Source organism: Aedes albopictus, chromosome 3 (assembly GCF_035046485.1).
Source record: "Aedes albopictus strain Foshan chromosome 3, AalbF5, whole genome shotgun sequence".
Lineage (NCBI taxonomy): Eukaryota > Metazoa > Arthropoda > Insecta > Diptera > Culicidae > Aedes > Aedes albopictus.
In genome coordinates this window covers 299040414-299057852 of record NC_085138.1, presented here as the reverse complement: position 1 = coordinate 299057852, position 17439 = coordinate 299040414, and the positions used below count along the sequence as shown (strand labels likewise).

The 17439-nt window shown below is 37.7% G+C and overlaps 1 protein-coding gene across 1 annotated transcript; it reads right to left on the bottom strand.

The window, feature by feature from the left end:
- Nucleotides 1-1356: 1356 nt before the first annotated feature.
- Nucleotides 1357-15976, bottom strand: LOC134291394 (angiotensin-converting enzyme-like). Its single transcript, XM_062859102.1, has 5 exons — nucleotides 15735-15976; nucleotides 2792-2882; nucleotides 2493-2669; nucleotides 2204-2436; nucleotides 1357-2041 (listed from the first exon to the last, which is right to left on the bottom strand). The coding sequence occupies exons 1-5, from the start codon at nucleotides 15811-15813 to the stop codon at nucleotides 1431-1433; spliced, it is 1191 nt and encodes a 396-aa protein (XP_062715086.1). The 5' UTR covers nucleotides 15814-15976; the 3' UTR covers nucleotides 1357-1430.
- Between the last annotated feature and the right edge of the window lie 1463 nt (nucleotides 15977-17439).

Genomic DNA, 17439 nt, shown 5'->3' with positions numbered 1-17439 from the left:
ATAGGAAATCGGTGAGTGGCTTCATTTTTCAAGTCTTTGGAAACACAATATCATGGGCCAGTAGGAAGCAACAAACTGTAGCGTTATCATCCAGTGAAGCGGAATACGGCGCGTTGAGCCTGGCTGTCTCGGAAGGTATCTGGTTGAAAGGAATCCTTACAGACCTGGAAGTGATGTCACCACACGAATCGTTCACCATCTATGAAGACAACCACGGATGTATCTCAATGGCCAAAAATGCTGAATGCAAGCGAGCAAAACACATCGACGTCAAGCACCATTTCTTGCGGGACCATGTGATCAAAGGTACGGTGAAGATTGAACCAATCCCATCGAGTAGGCAGGTAGCTGATGTTTTCACAAAAGCACTCGACACTACTCATTTTCAAGAACTTCGGAAACTCCTTGGATTGACCGATTAAGAGGGGGTATTGGTGTAATCGGCATCGAAGACACCATTGGTTACGTTGACATACTTAGCAACTTGTTGATTGTTACCAACTAAGAAAAATTTGTTCATTCCAATTCCAACTCTCCTCAAGAACAGTTATTAAATCGTTACTTCCTTCAACTTCAACCACTGTGTTTTACTACATATCAAGATTTTTCTACCTCCTTTTCATTGGAAGATTGCGTGCGCAATGCAGAGAAAACAGTCTTTATTCAACCCCCGATCTGTACACACGAAGAGAAGAAATATAGCTAGTTAAGTAGTTTTAGTGTACAACCGTCTTTTCCTCCCCAGTGGAAGCCACAGCCTTTCCGAAGGCTAAGTTCCCCTCCTTCCCATCGAGCTACCGGTCCTGTGTGTCTGTTCCTTCGACGGAACAGCCACCGTAAACACCGGAGAAACGTGGTGGGGACCGGACAATTCATGACAAGCGATCTTTCTCGCCTCCCGATCGTCGCAAGAACGACCCGACCTCTCGGGCTACCAAACACTGACTGACCTCTCCTGTTCTCAGCCCATTACTCTCGGGTCTGTTCATCCGCTTCGCGAGAACACAACGCGAAATTCCACCCGAGGACAGCTTCGGCATAACGCCCAAAATGCCCAAAACGCAATTTTTGCCCACACCATATTTGAATGGGCAGTTAAAATATGTTTCGTGAGCTTTGTTACCGTTGAAGACGGTAACATCCTACAGAGCAATCTCCAGAGATGTTGGAGTTGATCAAAGGGGGGTGGGGGCTGGCGCACCATGATCCTAGTTCTTGGCCTCCTTTGGTAGGACAGTCGGGGACTGGGGCTGGCGTTAAGGAGAGGGTCACTGATGTGGAATTTGCGGAGATTTCAAAGTTCCTTAGCGTAGGTAAGGCCGTAGGTCCGGACGGAGTTCCAAACCTGACCTTAAAAGTAGCTTTTGCAGAGGCTCCCGAAATCTAACTCTTGCGAAATGTGACCGCCTTTGAAATTTCTCAAAGCTAACTTACCTGAAATCCCCGTTATCGTACATGTTGGCAGCAGTTCCATGGCACTTGGTAACGTTCGTACCTCGCGCAAAAATGCTCTTCTCCCAAAACGTTTTGGTCATCATTGGTAGACCCATCGAAGAGTAGAAATCCTCGGCTTGTTTTATCAACTGCTCACCAGTCCAGTTCTTCCGCTTCAGATTCTCCTCAATATCGACCTGATGCGGGTATATTAGCGGAACCAACGATTCCCAGTTCTGACTCCACATATCTCCCAGAATGTGTGCCGGAATCAACCCTGCTGGGTGGAAATTTTTCACTTCAGGGTACTTCCGCTTCAGGAAATATCTGGCGACAGCATGTAGCTTTTGATATAGAGGTTTCACTTGGCGCCAAAGCCGATGGACAAGTTCTCTCAGATTTGGCGTTTCCAACTCGGCGCGCCACGATTCTCCGATGTCTGCGTAGCCAAGTCTTTGAGCTCCGATATTCATGTGACCTATTAACTTTCCATAGGACTCTTTCATTGGTGGTCCAACCGCAAGTCTCCAGGACTGCCAAGCCCAACTGTGTAGAATTCCCCGATTGATTGAGCAATTAATTTGTGCAGAAAAGATAGATGTCGTTTCTAGAGATAGAAAGGATCAGTATCATAAATATGTAAAAAATAATAAAGTAGTACACAGCATTAACAAGCGGTACATATCAAAAATATGTGTTCAAAATTTATTTTGTTATGCTTAATGTTTATCTTAATGTGAGTATAATTAAAATATAGAGACCAAATTACCTGTCATAATTTGTTCCATTTCCGGTTCACCATACAAGCAAATGTGATTTTTGTCATGTTCATCATATTTCTCACCGCTTCGTTGTTTCAATGCGAAATCCGGATATTGGAAGTACGTTCTCTCCCACAGTAAGTCCTCACTGTTCTGTTTGCAAATGTTTGAAACGTCGTCCACACAAACTTGAGTTTCGGTGTAAATCCCTTGCATGTATCCCAACAGCTTCGCTATCTCGCTAAAATATGTAATTACATCATGCAATGAAATTCACAGAAGTACACAATACTGCACCTTATTTCCCCATCGGTATACTGCGGAGTGCGACACAACAGATGGAACGCCCTGTCCAGACTTGCGTTGAAATCTCTGTGCTGTAGCCCGCGGTCGCACATGGTACGCTCCCAGTGGGCTTTCCGCTTCGTCAGTTGGATTATTTTCTCCACCGTTGCCATCTGTGTGGGCAAGGTGCTGAAATGGTGGCAAAACAATGCTCTTAGACGAGTGTTTCCTTCGGCGAAATGACCATCGTGGAGATGATGGTAGAAGGACGTGTGCCATCAAGTATGTACCTTCAATGTAATCAATCGTACCTTGAGTCCCAGGCGTACAGGGCTGCTTCATGGTTCAGCTCCTTCAATTCCACATTTAGTTGCTCGAACCACTTGGTGGCAGGGTCAGTTGCTAAAGATGTATTGCGAGTATCTTATTTGTATTTCATTTAGGTAATAGTATAATATGCAATGATTTTTTAATTTTTTTTTTACTGAAACCAAAACTTGATAATTGAAGATAAGTCTGTAATAAGTGATTTACACTCACTTTTTTGCCAAATAAATGAAGAAGCATGTTGAAAAGCAGGTGAAAATCACGGATGTGGTGATCTTTAATGCGTTTTGAGCATTTCAGAAAAAAGCGGTCAAACCGATGGGTTTGAAACTCTTTGCTTCTTTATACAACGTACACGGGTTAAACATTACAATAATATCTCGTCAGGACGGGCAGGATTATGGAATACACCCAACAGAAAAACGACAAAGTAGTTTTGTAATGACTTCCTTATCAATTTCAATGGAATTCCTTCAGGAATTCCTAGCAAACACAATATAGGGTATTGGTTCCCTTATTAAGCATGTGGCTCCCATTTTCATCCCACGAAAAACAAAGGATTGAAGCGCTGTTTGATTTGTTTCTTATTTTTGTATTTTTTGTTAGAAGTGAGCACCCATGAAAACAAAAAGAACGGAGTCAATCGGTGCCGTAATCGCTTGTTTTCGAATAGGATGATAATGGGAGCATGAGATTACTGATGGCACACATACCCTACAGCATGTTGCAGAACCATCTCCTAAGAAAAATTGACATTGCGACACTCGCGTGGCGAAAAAAAAAACGAAATAAAGGGTATCACTGCTTGCGAAGTGAGATGGCTTACGCCCCCAGTAATAAGGATTGTACTGCACAATGGTCTGAAACCACGCTTTAGCAGGAGAAAAATCCCTATCTCTGTTATCGTTAATTTTAGGCGTTGACTGTCTTCAGGAAAGTTGTTTGTATTTGTTTGCTGCATCTTTTCCATTTTTTTTGACTATGGTGGCCCTCGTCTTAACTCATGGAATAGAACTTTTTAATTTGAGATCTTATGCGACCGAGTTCTTCAGCAAAGTTGTAGACAATGCTAAAGAGTGGTACGGTCAAAATTTGGCCAAACAATTTTTTTTCATAATTTAGGAATGCGTACACCAAAATAGCTATTTTTTGGACCAGTAATGGTACATTATATGTAGCTAATGCCATACAATTTTCATCAAAATCGGTTTAGTTTTTGCGGAGATATTGTTGAATCCTGAGATCTGCAATTTTAAAATTTTGTACAAAGAGGCTTCAAAAATAAGAACACATTTTTACTGTTTTATTCATAGAGCCAGAAATGCTGAACCGAATTCAATGATTTTTTTTATCTGTATTAACGAGATTTTTAGCCCTAGGCTAATTCATCTCGGATGATTTTTTTCCTGTATATAAAGAATGCATGTCCAAATGTTGTGTAACAATTTCATTCACCCTGTCAGTTTTTTTTCATATTCAAACTGCCACAACTTTGGAAGTATTCATACATAATGGCTCAAAATTTTACTTAGATCATATATCCCATTACTTTTTCAACTTAATGCCGGCCATTTGGTTACTTTCGTTCGAAACATAAATATATTCAAGTCAATTAGAGGGAATTTTAATGAACTATAATTACAATCTCGAATTTTGAAATGATGATGTTTTGGATAGATTGGTGTTATCTATATAAATAAAAATGGAATGGTGTTTGTATGTCACGAATAGGCTCCGGAACGGGTCAACTGATCTACACCATTCTTTCAGTGTTCCATTCGTGCAGGGCTCCGACGTGTTCGTACGAAAAAACATAATTGGAAAAATCAACCGGGAACGCTCCGAAAACGAGAAAGTTTGAAATTCCATTTTTCGGCGCATTTTTCTACAGAGCTGCATGTCAAAAACACAGTAGGCAGGCAGAACGACGTTTGCCGGGACAGCTAGTATTAGAATAATAATCTAATCGTTATAATTTTCTTTTATGTAAAGAATTTTAAGTTTAGTCAAAAGTTTTCATTAGCTCATTATATAAGTCATAAATGATAAAAATTTCATTACATTCGGTTCACGGTTGGGATCTTTCATTTGCAATCATTTGCATTCACTTGCAAATAGCTCGCTTCAGAAACATAGTAGCAAAAACTAATGTATACCCAAGTAACCACAAGCATTATATCATTACATTAATTCAATCGTATTATAGTTTAGCTAATGCGAGATAACTTTTATTCTGCACCTGTCAAGTAATAAAGCGTTTACTCTACATTATGAAAGCATTGAAGCATTATAGGATTTCGACAGTTCATTATAGTTCTATAGTGACGTTGTTTAATGCTTCATTGCATTACTATGTTAAAAGCTTTATGGCAATCGATAATGCAAGGACTTATTACTTTATATAAGCCTTTACTAATGCTTTCATCGTTGTAAACAGAAAACAATCCTCAGTTCGAAAAAAAAATCTGTAAAACATTTTTAGAAACACAACCATTCAAAAGAAAAGAAGAACAAACCCAAATTTTCATGGATTGCTGCGTAGAACTTGGATTATTATGCTCAGATGTTGCTGTTTGAAAATTTATATTGCGTATCCAGCTTTTTACGCTCCTATGAGGGGTAATACATTTTTGACGGATCTTGCCGACAGCCCTTGCAGCATCCAAGCAGCCAAAAATTTCAGTTCAATGCTCACAAGTTGTCAAAAATTTTCACCTCACAAACATTAAACATTCTCAAAGCTATTTTATTTATTTGAATGAAAATATTGGATACGATTCTAATTTTTCTTCTTTTTAGGTTGTGACCGTGTTCCATTCTTCGAGAAATCAGTTTAATGATTGCCATTTGTTCAGTCAGCTCCAAAACCCGTAAAAACATTTCCTGCATCCGTTCCGAAGCTGCCCGTCTCGGATAAAGCCCGGTTCGGAGTGAATTATTTTCTGAATTTCGTGAACCAATAACATCGTGAGCCACAGGCCACAGACTTAACGGATTTAGTTTAGAATTTTTAACAAAATAATAGATTTTCATTTTCCTTGAATTTATGCAGAAATCCTTTATAAATTCCTTCAGGTTGTAAACCCATCACAAATTTGTTTCTCGCTTTTTGCTACCCAATTCGTATGAGTATAATATAAGGGCCCGCCCTTCAACTACGTAGATTCTGAAGGAGGGGGCAGACTTGTGCGAGGGGGAGAGGGGTCTGAGGTGGCCAAAAATGAAGTCAGTCTGAGATGGCACATTCGCCACACCTAATTCCGTTATTATGATATATCAAACAATCACCACTAATAATTCAGATTCATTATCCGTTTCGACACAAGAAAATCGGATTTTCTCCTGAACCGTGAGTCTGACGTGCGTCACGCATAGGGCGCTGGAGGATCCGCTGTCCAGCGCGCTACGTCCGACGTTATGTATCACCCGAGATGTTTCATGTATAGATTTGGATAAAAATTGTTTGTCGCATATGAGAAAACTTTGGATTTCAACCGCGACGTATATATTAACTCATGATTCCCTACTTTTTAAAATAAGAGATATGAACGCCCTGGGGGGTGGGGGCGGCCATCATGAAAATGAATGAGATTGATTATGATAGTAGTTTCCTTATATCACATTGGTTTCCAACGTCCTAAGATTCCTAAGAAATCACTGAATCATTAGCTTGAGTTGTTTCCTTGATTATTTCAAACATCGAAAGGTAGAACCAGAACCTAAAACGAAAAAAACGCATTAAAAGTTTCAAATAACAATGAAAACCAAACCAGTTGCATTTCTTGCATCGATAACAATGGTTTCAATGGTAACATCGCTAGGTGAATTTTTTTGACAATTTTAGAGCAGTGAACTGAAATTTTCAGCTACTGTGATGCTGCAAGGGCTGTCGGCAAGATCCGTCAAAAACGAATCACCCCTCATCGTAGCGTAAAAAGCTGGATGGTTTTTTTGGTATCTGTTTGGGACTTGCTGAGGGAACAAAAATTATGTGGGGTTAAGATATTTGTTTCCTTATTTAACATAGTGCCCCGATTTCACAAAAGAAATGATAGAAGTGAGAACGTATGAAAATAATAAGAACAGAATCAACACAGACTAATTTATATCTTTATATTATCTTCGTTTGTGGAATCAATCGGTTCTGTAGTCGCTTGTTTTCGAATGGATTTGGGAGAGTAAGATAACTGATGGCATTCATACCCTAGCACAACTTTTTAGAGCTGCTGAAAACACAACTCAATAAAGCACGAGCTGAGTATACGTTACTTTATGTTGCACATTTTTCCAGGTGCAAAATATATGGTAGTCGTAGTACAGCGTTAGCGCGTCCGAGTTTCATCGCGGTCCAGTTTCAGCAGTCTAGGTTCAATTCCCGAAATAGAATAAAAAATATCAGTGTAAGAGTATCGGAACAGGTATGAGAAGATAAAAATAGACAGAAAAATGAAAAAAATACTTTTTTTCTTTTGTTGACATGATGCCTTAAGTATGCATTCCATACTATTTCATTGCATTAGCTATATGGTACAAGCATTTTATATGCTTTAGCAATCGCCACAGTAAAGCTTGCTTTAAATCAACAATAGTAGCGCCACTTTCGACTTTAAGCCTACTTTAATGGTACCTATATGACAAAACAACTTTATATCGCATGCCATATAATATACTATAAAGCGAAATTAATGCTCTATATCCAGCGTCATGGTTACTTGGGTAGAGCACTTTTTCATTTTTGTTTTACCTGAAACTTTGTAGAAAAATGTACTAAATAGTGTAGCGCCAATAATAAAGTCAACAGAAGGCAGCAAACGCAACTCTCCACGGCATGAATGCATTGGCGAAACTACGATTTTTTTGCCAGAGGGTGCACTACAAACAAAATATTCATTAGTTCATCCATTCATCATTCATCGCCCCATATCTCACAGCAACGCATTCAAATTCTAGGGGGTGCCTCGCAACCCCGGCTCCTCCGGTAGTTTCGCCTATGCATGAATGTAATTTTCATTCACCGCGTGGAGAGTTGCCGTCACAGCTCGTTCACGAATTTGGTATGCGTGTGCGACCCTACTGCTATTCGGCGAACTTCCAGATAAAACTACAAGGTTCAATTCATCCATACATAGTTTTTTTGATAGAATGCTTCTGAACTGAGATAGTATCAAGGTTTGTAAACCTTTGCAAATGAATGATCCCATCCTTGATTCGATTTGTTGAATCCGGAAATATAACAGCTCAAAGTTGGCTATCGGATAATTATACCTTTTTCTAGAATCTTTCTAACTTCGAGTAGAATAGCCTGATATTTTCCAAATTTGGACCACAACTAGAGTCTATCTACCTGGTGTTCATTGATTACGAAAAAGCTTTCGACCGTCTCAATCACGGAAACATATGGGAAGCCCTCAGGCTCAAGGGTCTCCCTGAGAAAATCATCGGCCTCATTGAAGCACAGTACAGAGCATTTTCGTGCAGAGTATTGCACAATGGTGTTTTGTCCGATCCCATCCGGATCGTTGCCGGAGTGAGGCAAGGATACTATCACAGCTACTGTTCCTCATCGTAATCGACGAGACAGTGGCGTAGCCAGAAATTGTCTCTGAGAGGGGTTTTCAACGGTCAATGATATCTTTTTTGACTTGACACTTACATTTTGTAAACAGTAATGAGTAATTGCATTCGTAGTTTGAAAAAAGCGGCGCAGCCGATAATTTTTTTCGTCGTAAAGCGCTTCATACTGAAAATTTGTTCCACAAATTTTGGCTCTGGGGGGGTTTCAACCCTAAAACCCCCCCCGTGCTAAGCCAGTGCGACGAGATCCTGGTAGGAGCGATTGACCGTGAACCAAATCGTGAATTGCTTTGGCAGCCCATTACCATGGAGCACCTGAGCATTTTTGTAATTTTTGTTTCGTGGACAATCAAAATTTTTATATTTTTGGGTGATATTTAGGACTGTTTTGTATATCTTAAAATGGTTTTTGGTGTCTTCTAAAGCGTATTTACATTTTTCAAAAATCATTGAAAAATTGATGTTTTTTAGTCACCTTTAAGAAATCATTGATTATTTTGTATTGAATCGCTAAAATTAACATATTTTAGATGTTTCCCAAATCATTCTATCATAGTAGAATAGTTTAAGGGAGACGAATACACTCTAAAATTACTTTCCTTAAAATTACACGAAAAATACAATTTTCATTGAAAAAAATTTGAAATAAAAATATTTCAACAATTATCCTAAAATCTCAAAATGTTTTCGTCTCAAAAAATCCGTATCCCAAAGAGACTTCTAGGAAAAATATAAAGGTGTGTGGATGTTCAAAAATAAAAATTAGAAAAATCAAAAACCGAAAATCACAAAATCGAGAATTAAAAAGAATCATCTTCCAAAACATGTTTAAATCGATTTTAGATGACGAAAAATGATATTTAAAACAAAATCAAAAATTTGGGTATTAGAGGGTTAAGAAATGTATGGAAAAACAACCAGATTATTTGACGCACCAAAATTCGAGTTTCCGACTCAACGTGAAATCGGTGCTGCTATACGCCAGTAAAACCTGGTGTGTATCAGCGGAGAACACTCAACGGCTGCAGGTCTTCATCAATAGATGTCTGTGGTATATAATTCGTGCATGGTGGCCTCACAATTGTATCTCCAACGTGGAGCTCCATCGTCGATGTCATCAAAAGCCGATAGTGACAGAAATTCTGGAGCGAAAGTGGAGATGGGTCGCCCACACTCTACGCAGGGGCGGAAACGAAACCCAGCAAGATATCGCAGCAGAGGCAGACCCAGAGGCTCATGTCGGCGCCGCCTCAGCATTGAAATCAAGCAAGTCGACAGAAATTTGACCTGGCCAGTGGTCACAGGTCGAAGCGTGGCTGGCAATCGCACAGGATGGAAATCTTTCTATTCGGCCCTCTGCACCACCGTGAGTGCCCAGGGCTGAAACTGATACACAACTAGTTGATAAACTTACAGTAAAAAATTGAGAATATTTGATGCCCTTTTCGAAAAGTTACAGCTAGTTGAACCTTTTTTGAAAAGTGAAAATTTTAACTGTCCCAGTTATTTTGAGTATCCCCTGTAGGTCATTTTTAAGTATCGAATATGGTGATCCCTACAAAAACCGGGTTTTTCATAATAATGTTTTTCTTTTATTTTTTTTTTCGAAGATGTGATAGTTGGAGCATTCGAAAACCAAGTAATGACGCATATTTGTTCTGAACATTGCATGTTTTTAGGTCTTCTCATTCAAATGTTATGGGCAACTTTGAATTAAATTGTCTTGAAATGCATATATCTCATGCAGTTGGTACTATAAAAAGTTTTTTAGGCGGCATTTGGAAGGTCACATATAAAGCCAAATTTGTAGCAAAAGTTACTAGAACGTTATTTTTCAAAATTGGAATAAATCGACTTCAAAAATCTCATACAATTCTAAAACTACAATTTTTGTTAGAACTTACGTTTGGTGGTCGAATTGCATGTTTGAGCCACTTTAAAATTCGCCCGTGACAGTCTCAAAACCGGACCTAAAAAAGCGTCAGCAGTCTCTCTAAACCGAGAATGGCGCTAAAACTGCTGCCGTTGCGTGCAAAAAAATCATTACGGTTTTCTTTTTCAAAATGTGATTGAAGTATTCAAACCCTTCTGGAGCAAAAAGTACTTAGGATAAATCCAATCTGTTCCTGGAGCTTCGACAGATTTTTTTTCGAAAGCTTTTTTCCCCTTAGAGCTTTTGAACCACTGCTTCCATTTCTATTATGTAGGAATATTGTGGCATGACCCATGCTTGTTTTAGAGCTTATCAAATATCCTGTCACAATTGAGATGTGATGGCCATTGCATTGGTTGATGTGGCACTCGATCTCAACTAGACTCAACTCGTTTCATGAAGTCGATTATCCTGTTCGGATTACATTGCCAAATTGCCAAGGGCTCTAATAACCCTTTCCCTAATATTGACAACCAGTTATGTGACGAACAGTGTTATGAGAGCTTCAAATAAATACATTTACTTTGAAAATAGTAATTACAGATGAGAAATATATTCAATTTGATTGTGTATTCAAACATATTGAACAACGTGTAGTACTCCACATTTGTATAAAATGTGTTCAGCAGTTTTGTGGATTGAATTTTACCAATCTTATTTAAGGACATACTTGTTAGAATCCCAAAATGGCCGCCACAATGACCGACTTTGGCACTTACTCACGATTTCGAGCGCATAAATCTCATCATACGCAAAACAGGCGCACCTAATCTTCTTATTTTAAGCTTATTGAGTAATTCTTGCTGAAACCAGGCCGCCATTTACATAAAGCCTGATATTTCAATTTTTTTCTTGCTTATTCACTAGAATATGATAAAAAAAGGATGAAAACCACTTTGGTTGGGTTAAATTGATGGACCCCTCGCTTGGCAAGGGGCTGACAAGGTGACAAAAATGACGATTTTTATCAAATTGCACCTAATTTATCGCATAATATCTCAAAATTTAATGTTGTAACATATACAAAGCATCACTTTTGTGGAGCGGACCTGGTGTGATGGTTAGAACACTTGACTATCACGCCGAGGACCTGGGATCGAATCCCACTCCCGACAAACTCATAAAATGTGGGTTCTTCCTTCGGAAGGGAAGTAAAGCGTGGGTCCCGAGATGAACTAGCCTAGGGCTAAAAATCTCGTTAATACAGATAAAAAAAAAAAAAAAAAAAAAAAAAAGCATCACTTTTCTATGGCCGCAACAATGATATATCGAGGATAACGTTAGGCGACCTCCTATTCTCCCATACATTTTGCTGCATACGCCACGCGCATGCATGCGATTCCGCCGATCCCGTTATCGCACGATCAGATGCGTGCGTGAGAATGTATGGGGAAATGGGAGCCTAACGTTTTAATCGATATATCATTATTGCGGTCAATGTACACCTAAATTTTTGAATGTTTTGGAAAGCTTAGACTCTCAGGTTTCTAATGATGAGTTCGGATTTGAAATCGGTGGTTGCGAACACAGCGAAAATCGCAATTTAATGATAAAATTTAAAATGGCGACCAAATCCAAGATGGCTGCCAAAAATTTTTCAACTTCAATTGAAAGGTCTATACTTTCCCTTCATAGAAAAGTGAAGTTTTGTATATGTTACAACAATAAATTTTGAGATATTATGCGATAAATTAGGTGCAATTTGATGAAAAATCGTCATTTTGTCACCTTGTCAGCCCCTTGCCAATCGAGGGGTCCATCAATTTAACCCAACCAAAGGTGTTTTCATCCTTTTTTTATTATATTCTAGCGAAGAAGCAAGAAAAATTGAAATTCCAGACGTAAATGGCGGCCTGGTTTCAGCGAGAATTTTTTATTACAAGTGAGCAAGAACAGAAAAATAAAATACAATGTTGTTTGAGGCTTGCTTCTTGAGATTTGTGCGTCTGAAATTCTGATGCACTGTTGAAGCGGGATATCAAAACGATTGTCCTTAAAGCCTGTATCCGCAATAATTGGGACACAGAAGTACGGCAGTAACTCTGTACTGAATTGATAAAAATTGGCCAAAAGTTAACTGAGAACTCTTTGATGTATGTTTATTACTTGTGCAAAATTTCATAAAAATCGATGCATTACTTTTAACTGTGGATGAGAAACAAACAGACGTGGTTTCTAAGATTTTGTACAATTATCACCAATTTTCATTCGCATACTAGATGGTTCTTTTCCGCTACAATTCAATGTTCTGTGAGGATAATTATGAAACTTGGTGATCAGTTATGATACTTATAGAGACACTTTCTTGCAAAATTTCATCAACTTTTATCAATTGGATTGAAAGTTACTGGTGTTGATAGGAGACAGTGTTAGTGAAAATGTTTCATGTTTTTTATGTGCGATGTTTGCCTATTCATAACTTTTGAATGTCTGCAAATTTTCATTAAATTTTCACAGAAGGTGATTATGTGTATATTATGCCGGAAAAATTTGATGATTGTTGGTGTAGTATTTTCAACAACACAATCGAAACAATGAGAAGTGCTCACTAATTGTTATCTGAAGGGCTAAATCACGGTCAGCCCCATTATCTGTTTCGTCTATAAAATTGTTGATTATGCATCGATTTTTTTGAAATTTTGCCTGTGCAAGCAAAATAGATTGAGAGGCTTGTATTCAAAATTTCAGCCATTTCCTTTATCAAATTCAAAAGTTACAGCGCTGACAAGCTAAACCAGGGGCTGTACACAATTCAATTGCTCGCGTTGTACTGTTTCATTGCTACAACAAAAGGTACTTCACCGATTCACACGAAATTTTGCAGGTTAAATGAGCACATCTTAAGATATTATCAGGCAAAATTTGAGCAATTTTAATGTATTTATTGCAGAGTTACAGCCATATTTCTGTGTCCCGATTATTGCCGATACAGTCTTTAAGTGATATCTTGGGCAGTTCCCAGTCATCAGACCGGTTATTACCCTGGGATCTTTTTTGATCAGGATTAATGTGGCCTTGGCTTTTGCTGCACTGGGTCTTATAAATCTTTTAGCTTGTTTAGAGGTATTCGTGACATTCCAATTAGATTTTATCATACACATTTTTTAGGTTTTAAATTTTATTCTAAGACCGTTCGCAATGCTGTTTTATTTTGTATGGCGAGTTTTAAAATTTTTTAAACTCGCCATACAAAATAAAACAGCATTGCGAACGGCCTGAGTACACTCCGGAACTTCACAAAATAGTTCAGGCCTAACGGAACCACAATCCTGCACCCTGTCTTGCAAAATTATCGGCTTTTCCGTTTCCTTGAATTCCACAATGACCAGGCACCCAGTACAATATATAACCTCGTTCATAATGGCCAATTACTTCAGAGTAAGAATGCATTCCCACACCAGCTTAAATAGGCACGTGAATGCCTTTAGCGCATTTAGAGCAGTTTGACTACCTGAGAAGATACAGATTTTGACAAACCTGTAGGTTCTCTTGAGTCATGTATAAATTGCTAGAATTTCTACTTGAAGCACAGTAGGACTGTATCCCGTTGGTGTAGCTTTATTGATGCCAGCTCCTGTATTTTTACCCATTTTGAAACCGTCAGTATAAAAATTTAATACAAAAGAACCTGGACATATACTTGGCTCACCAGAATCCCAAACATAGCGGCTTGAAGCCGCCGGCTTCGTTAAACCACTTTAAAGGGAACATCATAGTTGGTCTTCGTAATCATCCACTGTTTTTATACTCGAGTTCCAAAAAAGAAAGAAGAAAAGAACGTATCTAACTTTTTGATATGTTATGTACAAATGTCTCAGCTTTCAATTGATGCAAAAATTTTGAAAATCGATGGTTGCCATCATGGTGAAAAAAATGTTTTGGTATAAAAATCCAAGATGGCTACCAAAATCAATATGGCCGACCCAACTTTTTATTATTGTAAATAGTAGCTCTATCTTTCCTCTTTTCAACAACAATTCGTTTTGAGAGGTTTTTTGGAGAAACTTTCGAGTTATAACGGTTTAAATGAGCCACCATTGGACCAAAATCGGAGGGTCTACAAAATTGTTGGGGCTCTAACTAACGGGGGGTCCATCAATTTGAGTAACCAAATGCATTTTCCTTACTTTTTTAGCGAGAACTTTCAGAAAATCGCAACCTTAAACATTTTTAAGACAAGGTGAAAATAGTGGGCCGGTCTCAGCGAGAATTACCCATTTGGTATTTGAAAAAACCAACTCTTTTAATCCTAAAAGGGATACCTGGGCTCCATTAGACCCCAGGCGCCTTTCAAAGCTCGTCTTTGATGGAACACACTCAGCGAGGTGACGAAACTGAGGCCATGAAGGTATCGTTTTTAGGGTTAACATCTGGCCACATTTCTATCAAGTTGATTTTTTTAATTCAATTTAATTATTATTCATATAATAAAATATGATGTTCGTAACAACAAAACTTGTCCGTTTTATAAATTGAACAGTCCTTAGCAATAGATTTCGTCAGCCAACAAGATTGGAAAGCACTGTTCTAAGCAAAAGCACTACCAGGATTCCCATATAAATTTAAGTTAGTTGAGAATCAATAGTGTTCGTTACTAATTGCATAAACTTTAGGAAACTTTAATAACACTAGTTTATAGCATTTTTGAACTCGGTAAGCTGATGATCATTTTTGGTGTAAAATCATGCCCTGAGTTCGAAAACGCGAAAGAAAAAAATTACAGTAGAGCGGATTTTTTTTCGATTTTCCATACAGGGTTGATGATATGAAATCGATGTTTGTTCTATTTTTAAGCAAATTCGCTCACTTCAAACATCTCATTCTCCGTAACCAATGATCCGATTGAGCTGAAATTTTTACTGTAACTCGCCTACATATGATATGTCAAATAAACGTCGAGAAAGAATTTTTAAGTTGTTTTTTTTCTTATTGAAAAAAATAGATTTCTTCAAAAAATTTCGGGAATTTTGCTAAAATTTAAGAAGACTGTCCCAACTCGCCAATATCTTGAATTTCATCAATCTGGCGCAAAACCTGTATTCAGATGATCGAATGGTATTGTATTCAGCTTTTAATTTATGGAAAAAGATTTAAAATTGGTTGAACAAAACGCAATATATTTGGATTTTAGTAAATTACTTGTTTTGAAAAGTTTCAAAACTCGATATTGAGCTAAAACTCAAAAGCTGTTCTACTTAAAATTTTTTGAAGGTCGGTTTCGAAATCAGCACTTAATTGTGCTTCAAAAATTTTGGTCGTTGACAGAAGTTCACGACTTTCGTTTTATTTTGTAAACTTGTGTAACGTGTAGAAAAAAAAATCACTGAATTAAAAGTTATTGAATTCACCAAGAACAGTTCCTAATTTAGTATCAAATTCACTGCAATGTATTGTTGAATTAATCCACACTGTATCCGTACCGTTGCTTCTATTCTCGGATTCACTTGAAGCCAACAGAATACTGTTCACAATTATGCTTAGAACTAAAACCAAGCACATTTTTTCACTTGTTACCGCATGGCATCACCGACAAAAATGAAACCGTTGCCGCGTGTCGCACTCAGTTTATATGCTGTGAAAGCTCTCCACTCCACTCCAATCATGCGCAATATTGTATTTCATTTTCTATCAAATCCTGCCCAAAGGCGTTCCAGGATTTTGAATTGAGCAATGAAAAGTTCAGAGCACCGCAGTTGACGAGGTCCTCCAAAGCGGAAATCTTCAAACGGTGAAAATTTAAAGAACGAATAAAAACTCAATCGCAGAAGTAGGTGTCACTGAATCAACGTCATGCCGACTCGTGACATCGGTACGCATGGGAAAGATTAGCGGGAATATGCAAACAAATTGTTTTACATTATTATCCATTTAGTGGAGTCGGCCCTAGTCTATGCATGTTTGTTATCTTGTCATCGACGTTTGCTTGGTGAAAAACATGGCTAACCGATAAAATATTGGAACAAAAATATTTTTATTCAGATCAGAAATGTGGGCAGACATTTAATTTTTTTTATCCACCTTTAAAAACTTAGATATTAATGGTTTTTTTTCGGTACCAAGCAGAACAAAACTCTATTTATTACCGTAAACCGGGGTGAAATTGATCACTCGGGTACTACATTGTAATTCAATACTAGGAACTCTTAAGCGTCGTAATGATCTTAAACTTTTTACGTCATCTGATTCGTACATGTCTAGAGATGAGTGTAGACTTTTAATTTTTTAGAAAAAAGTTAGTTTTGCTTTATTTTTTCAAGGAATTCGCAATGTATTTCTCATTTAGCTGAAATCATTGCTGCTAAACAATCAATTGCAAATAGGACTTCCCGTGAATTCTCTGTTTTAACATTTTTGTGAAGCCTTGGTTGGGATGTTATGCAGCTAATCAGAACATGAAATAGTTATAAAATGTTCATTTTATGAAGAAATAGTCATTTATTGTAATAGAAATCACTTATTTCAAATGAAATACCTTTAGGCGTTTAAGGGGAAATTTCGAAATTTAATTTTGCATTTAAAGTATTAAATTCACTAGTTGTAAGATGTTAGATGCTTTATTCGGTTTTAGCAGAGCAAAATTAAGCGGTGAAGGAAATTTTCCTTTCCAACCGATGCTTAATTGTATACTGATCAATTTCGCCCCAAATTGTCATTTCCAATATTTTGATATTTGAAGTTATTTAACTTAAAGTTTAAATTTGTTGAACAAAATTCTGTCACATGGTTCCATGGAGATCCACTGGGTACTGGTTTTACAGAAATTCGTTTGGCAATATTTGAATAGGCACTGATGTTATCCGCAAAAGTTGTTTTAAAGTGATCAATTTGACCCCGGATTACGGTACTGATAAAACTTGCTCGAACTGTTGTACAAGTATGTATGAACGACTTCTTCTGTGGGATATGATAAGCTTTGATTTTGAGCTATTATCATTAATGTGAGTATTTCTGTTCAGTAGCTATAATTCTTTAAGATGTAGATAATTCTAAAATTATGAAATCGACTTGAAGCACATCAAAATCTTTATCAATTAAGCTGAAAATTTGACCAGAAATGAATTTTCGCAGAAGAGTTATAAAACTTGCTTGACCTGTGGGATAAGAAACATTTTTTTAAATGTGGTG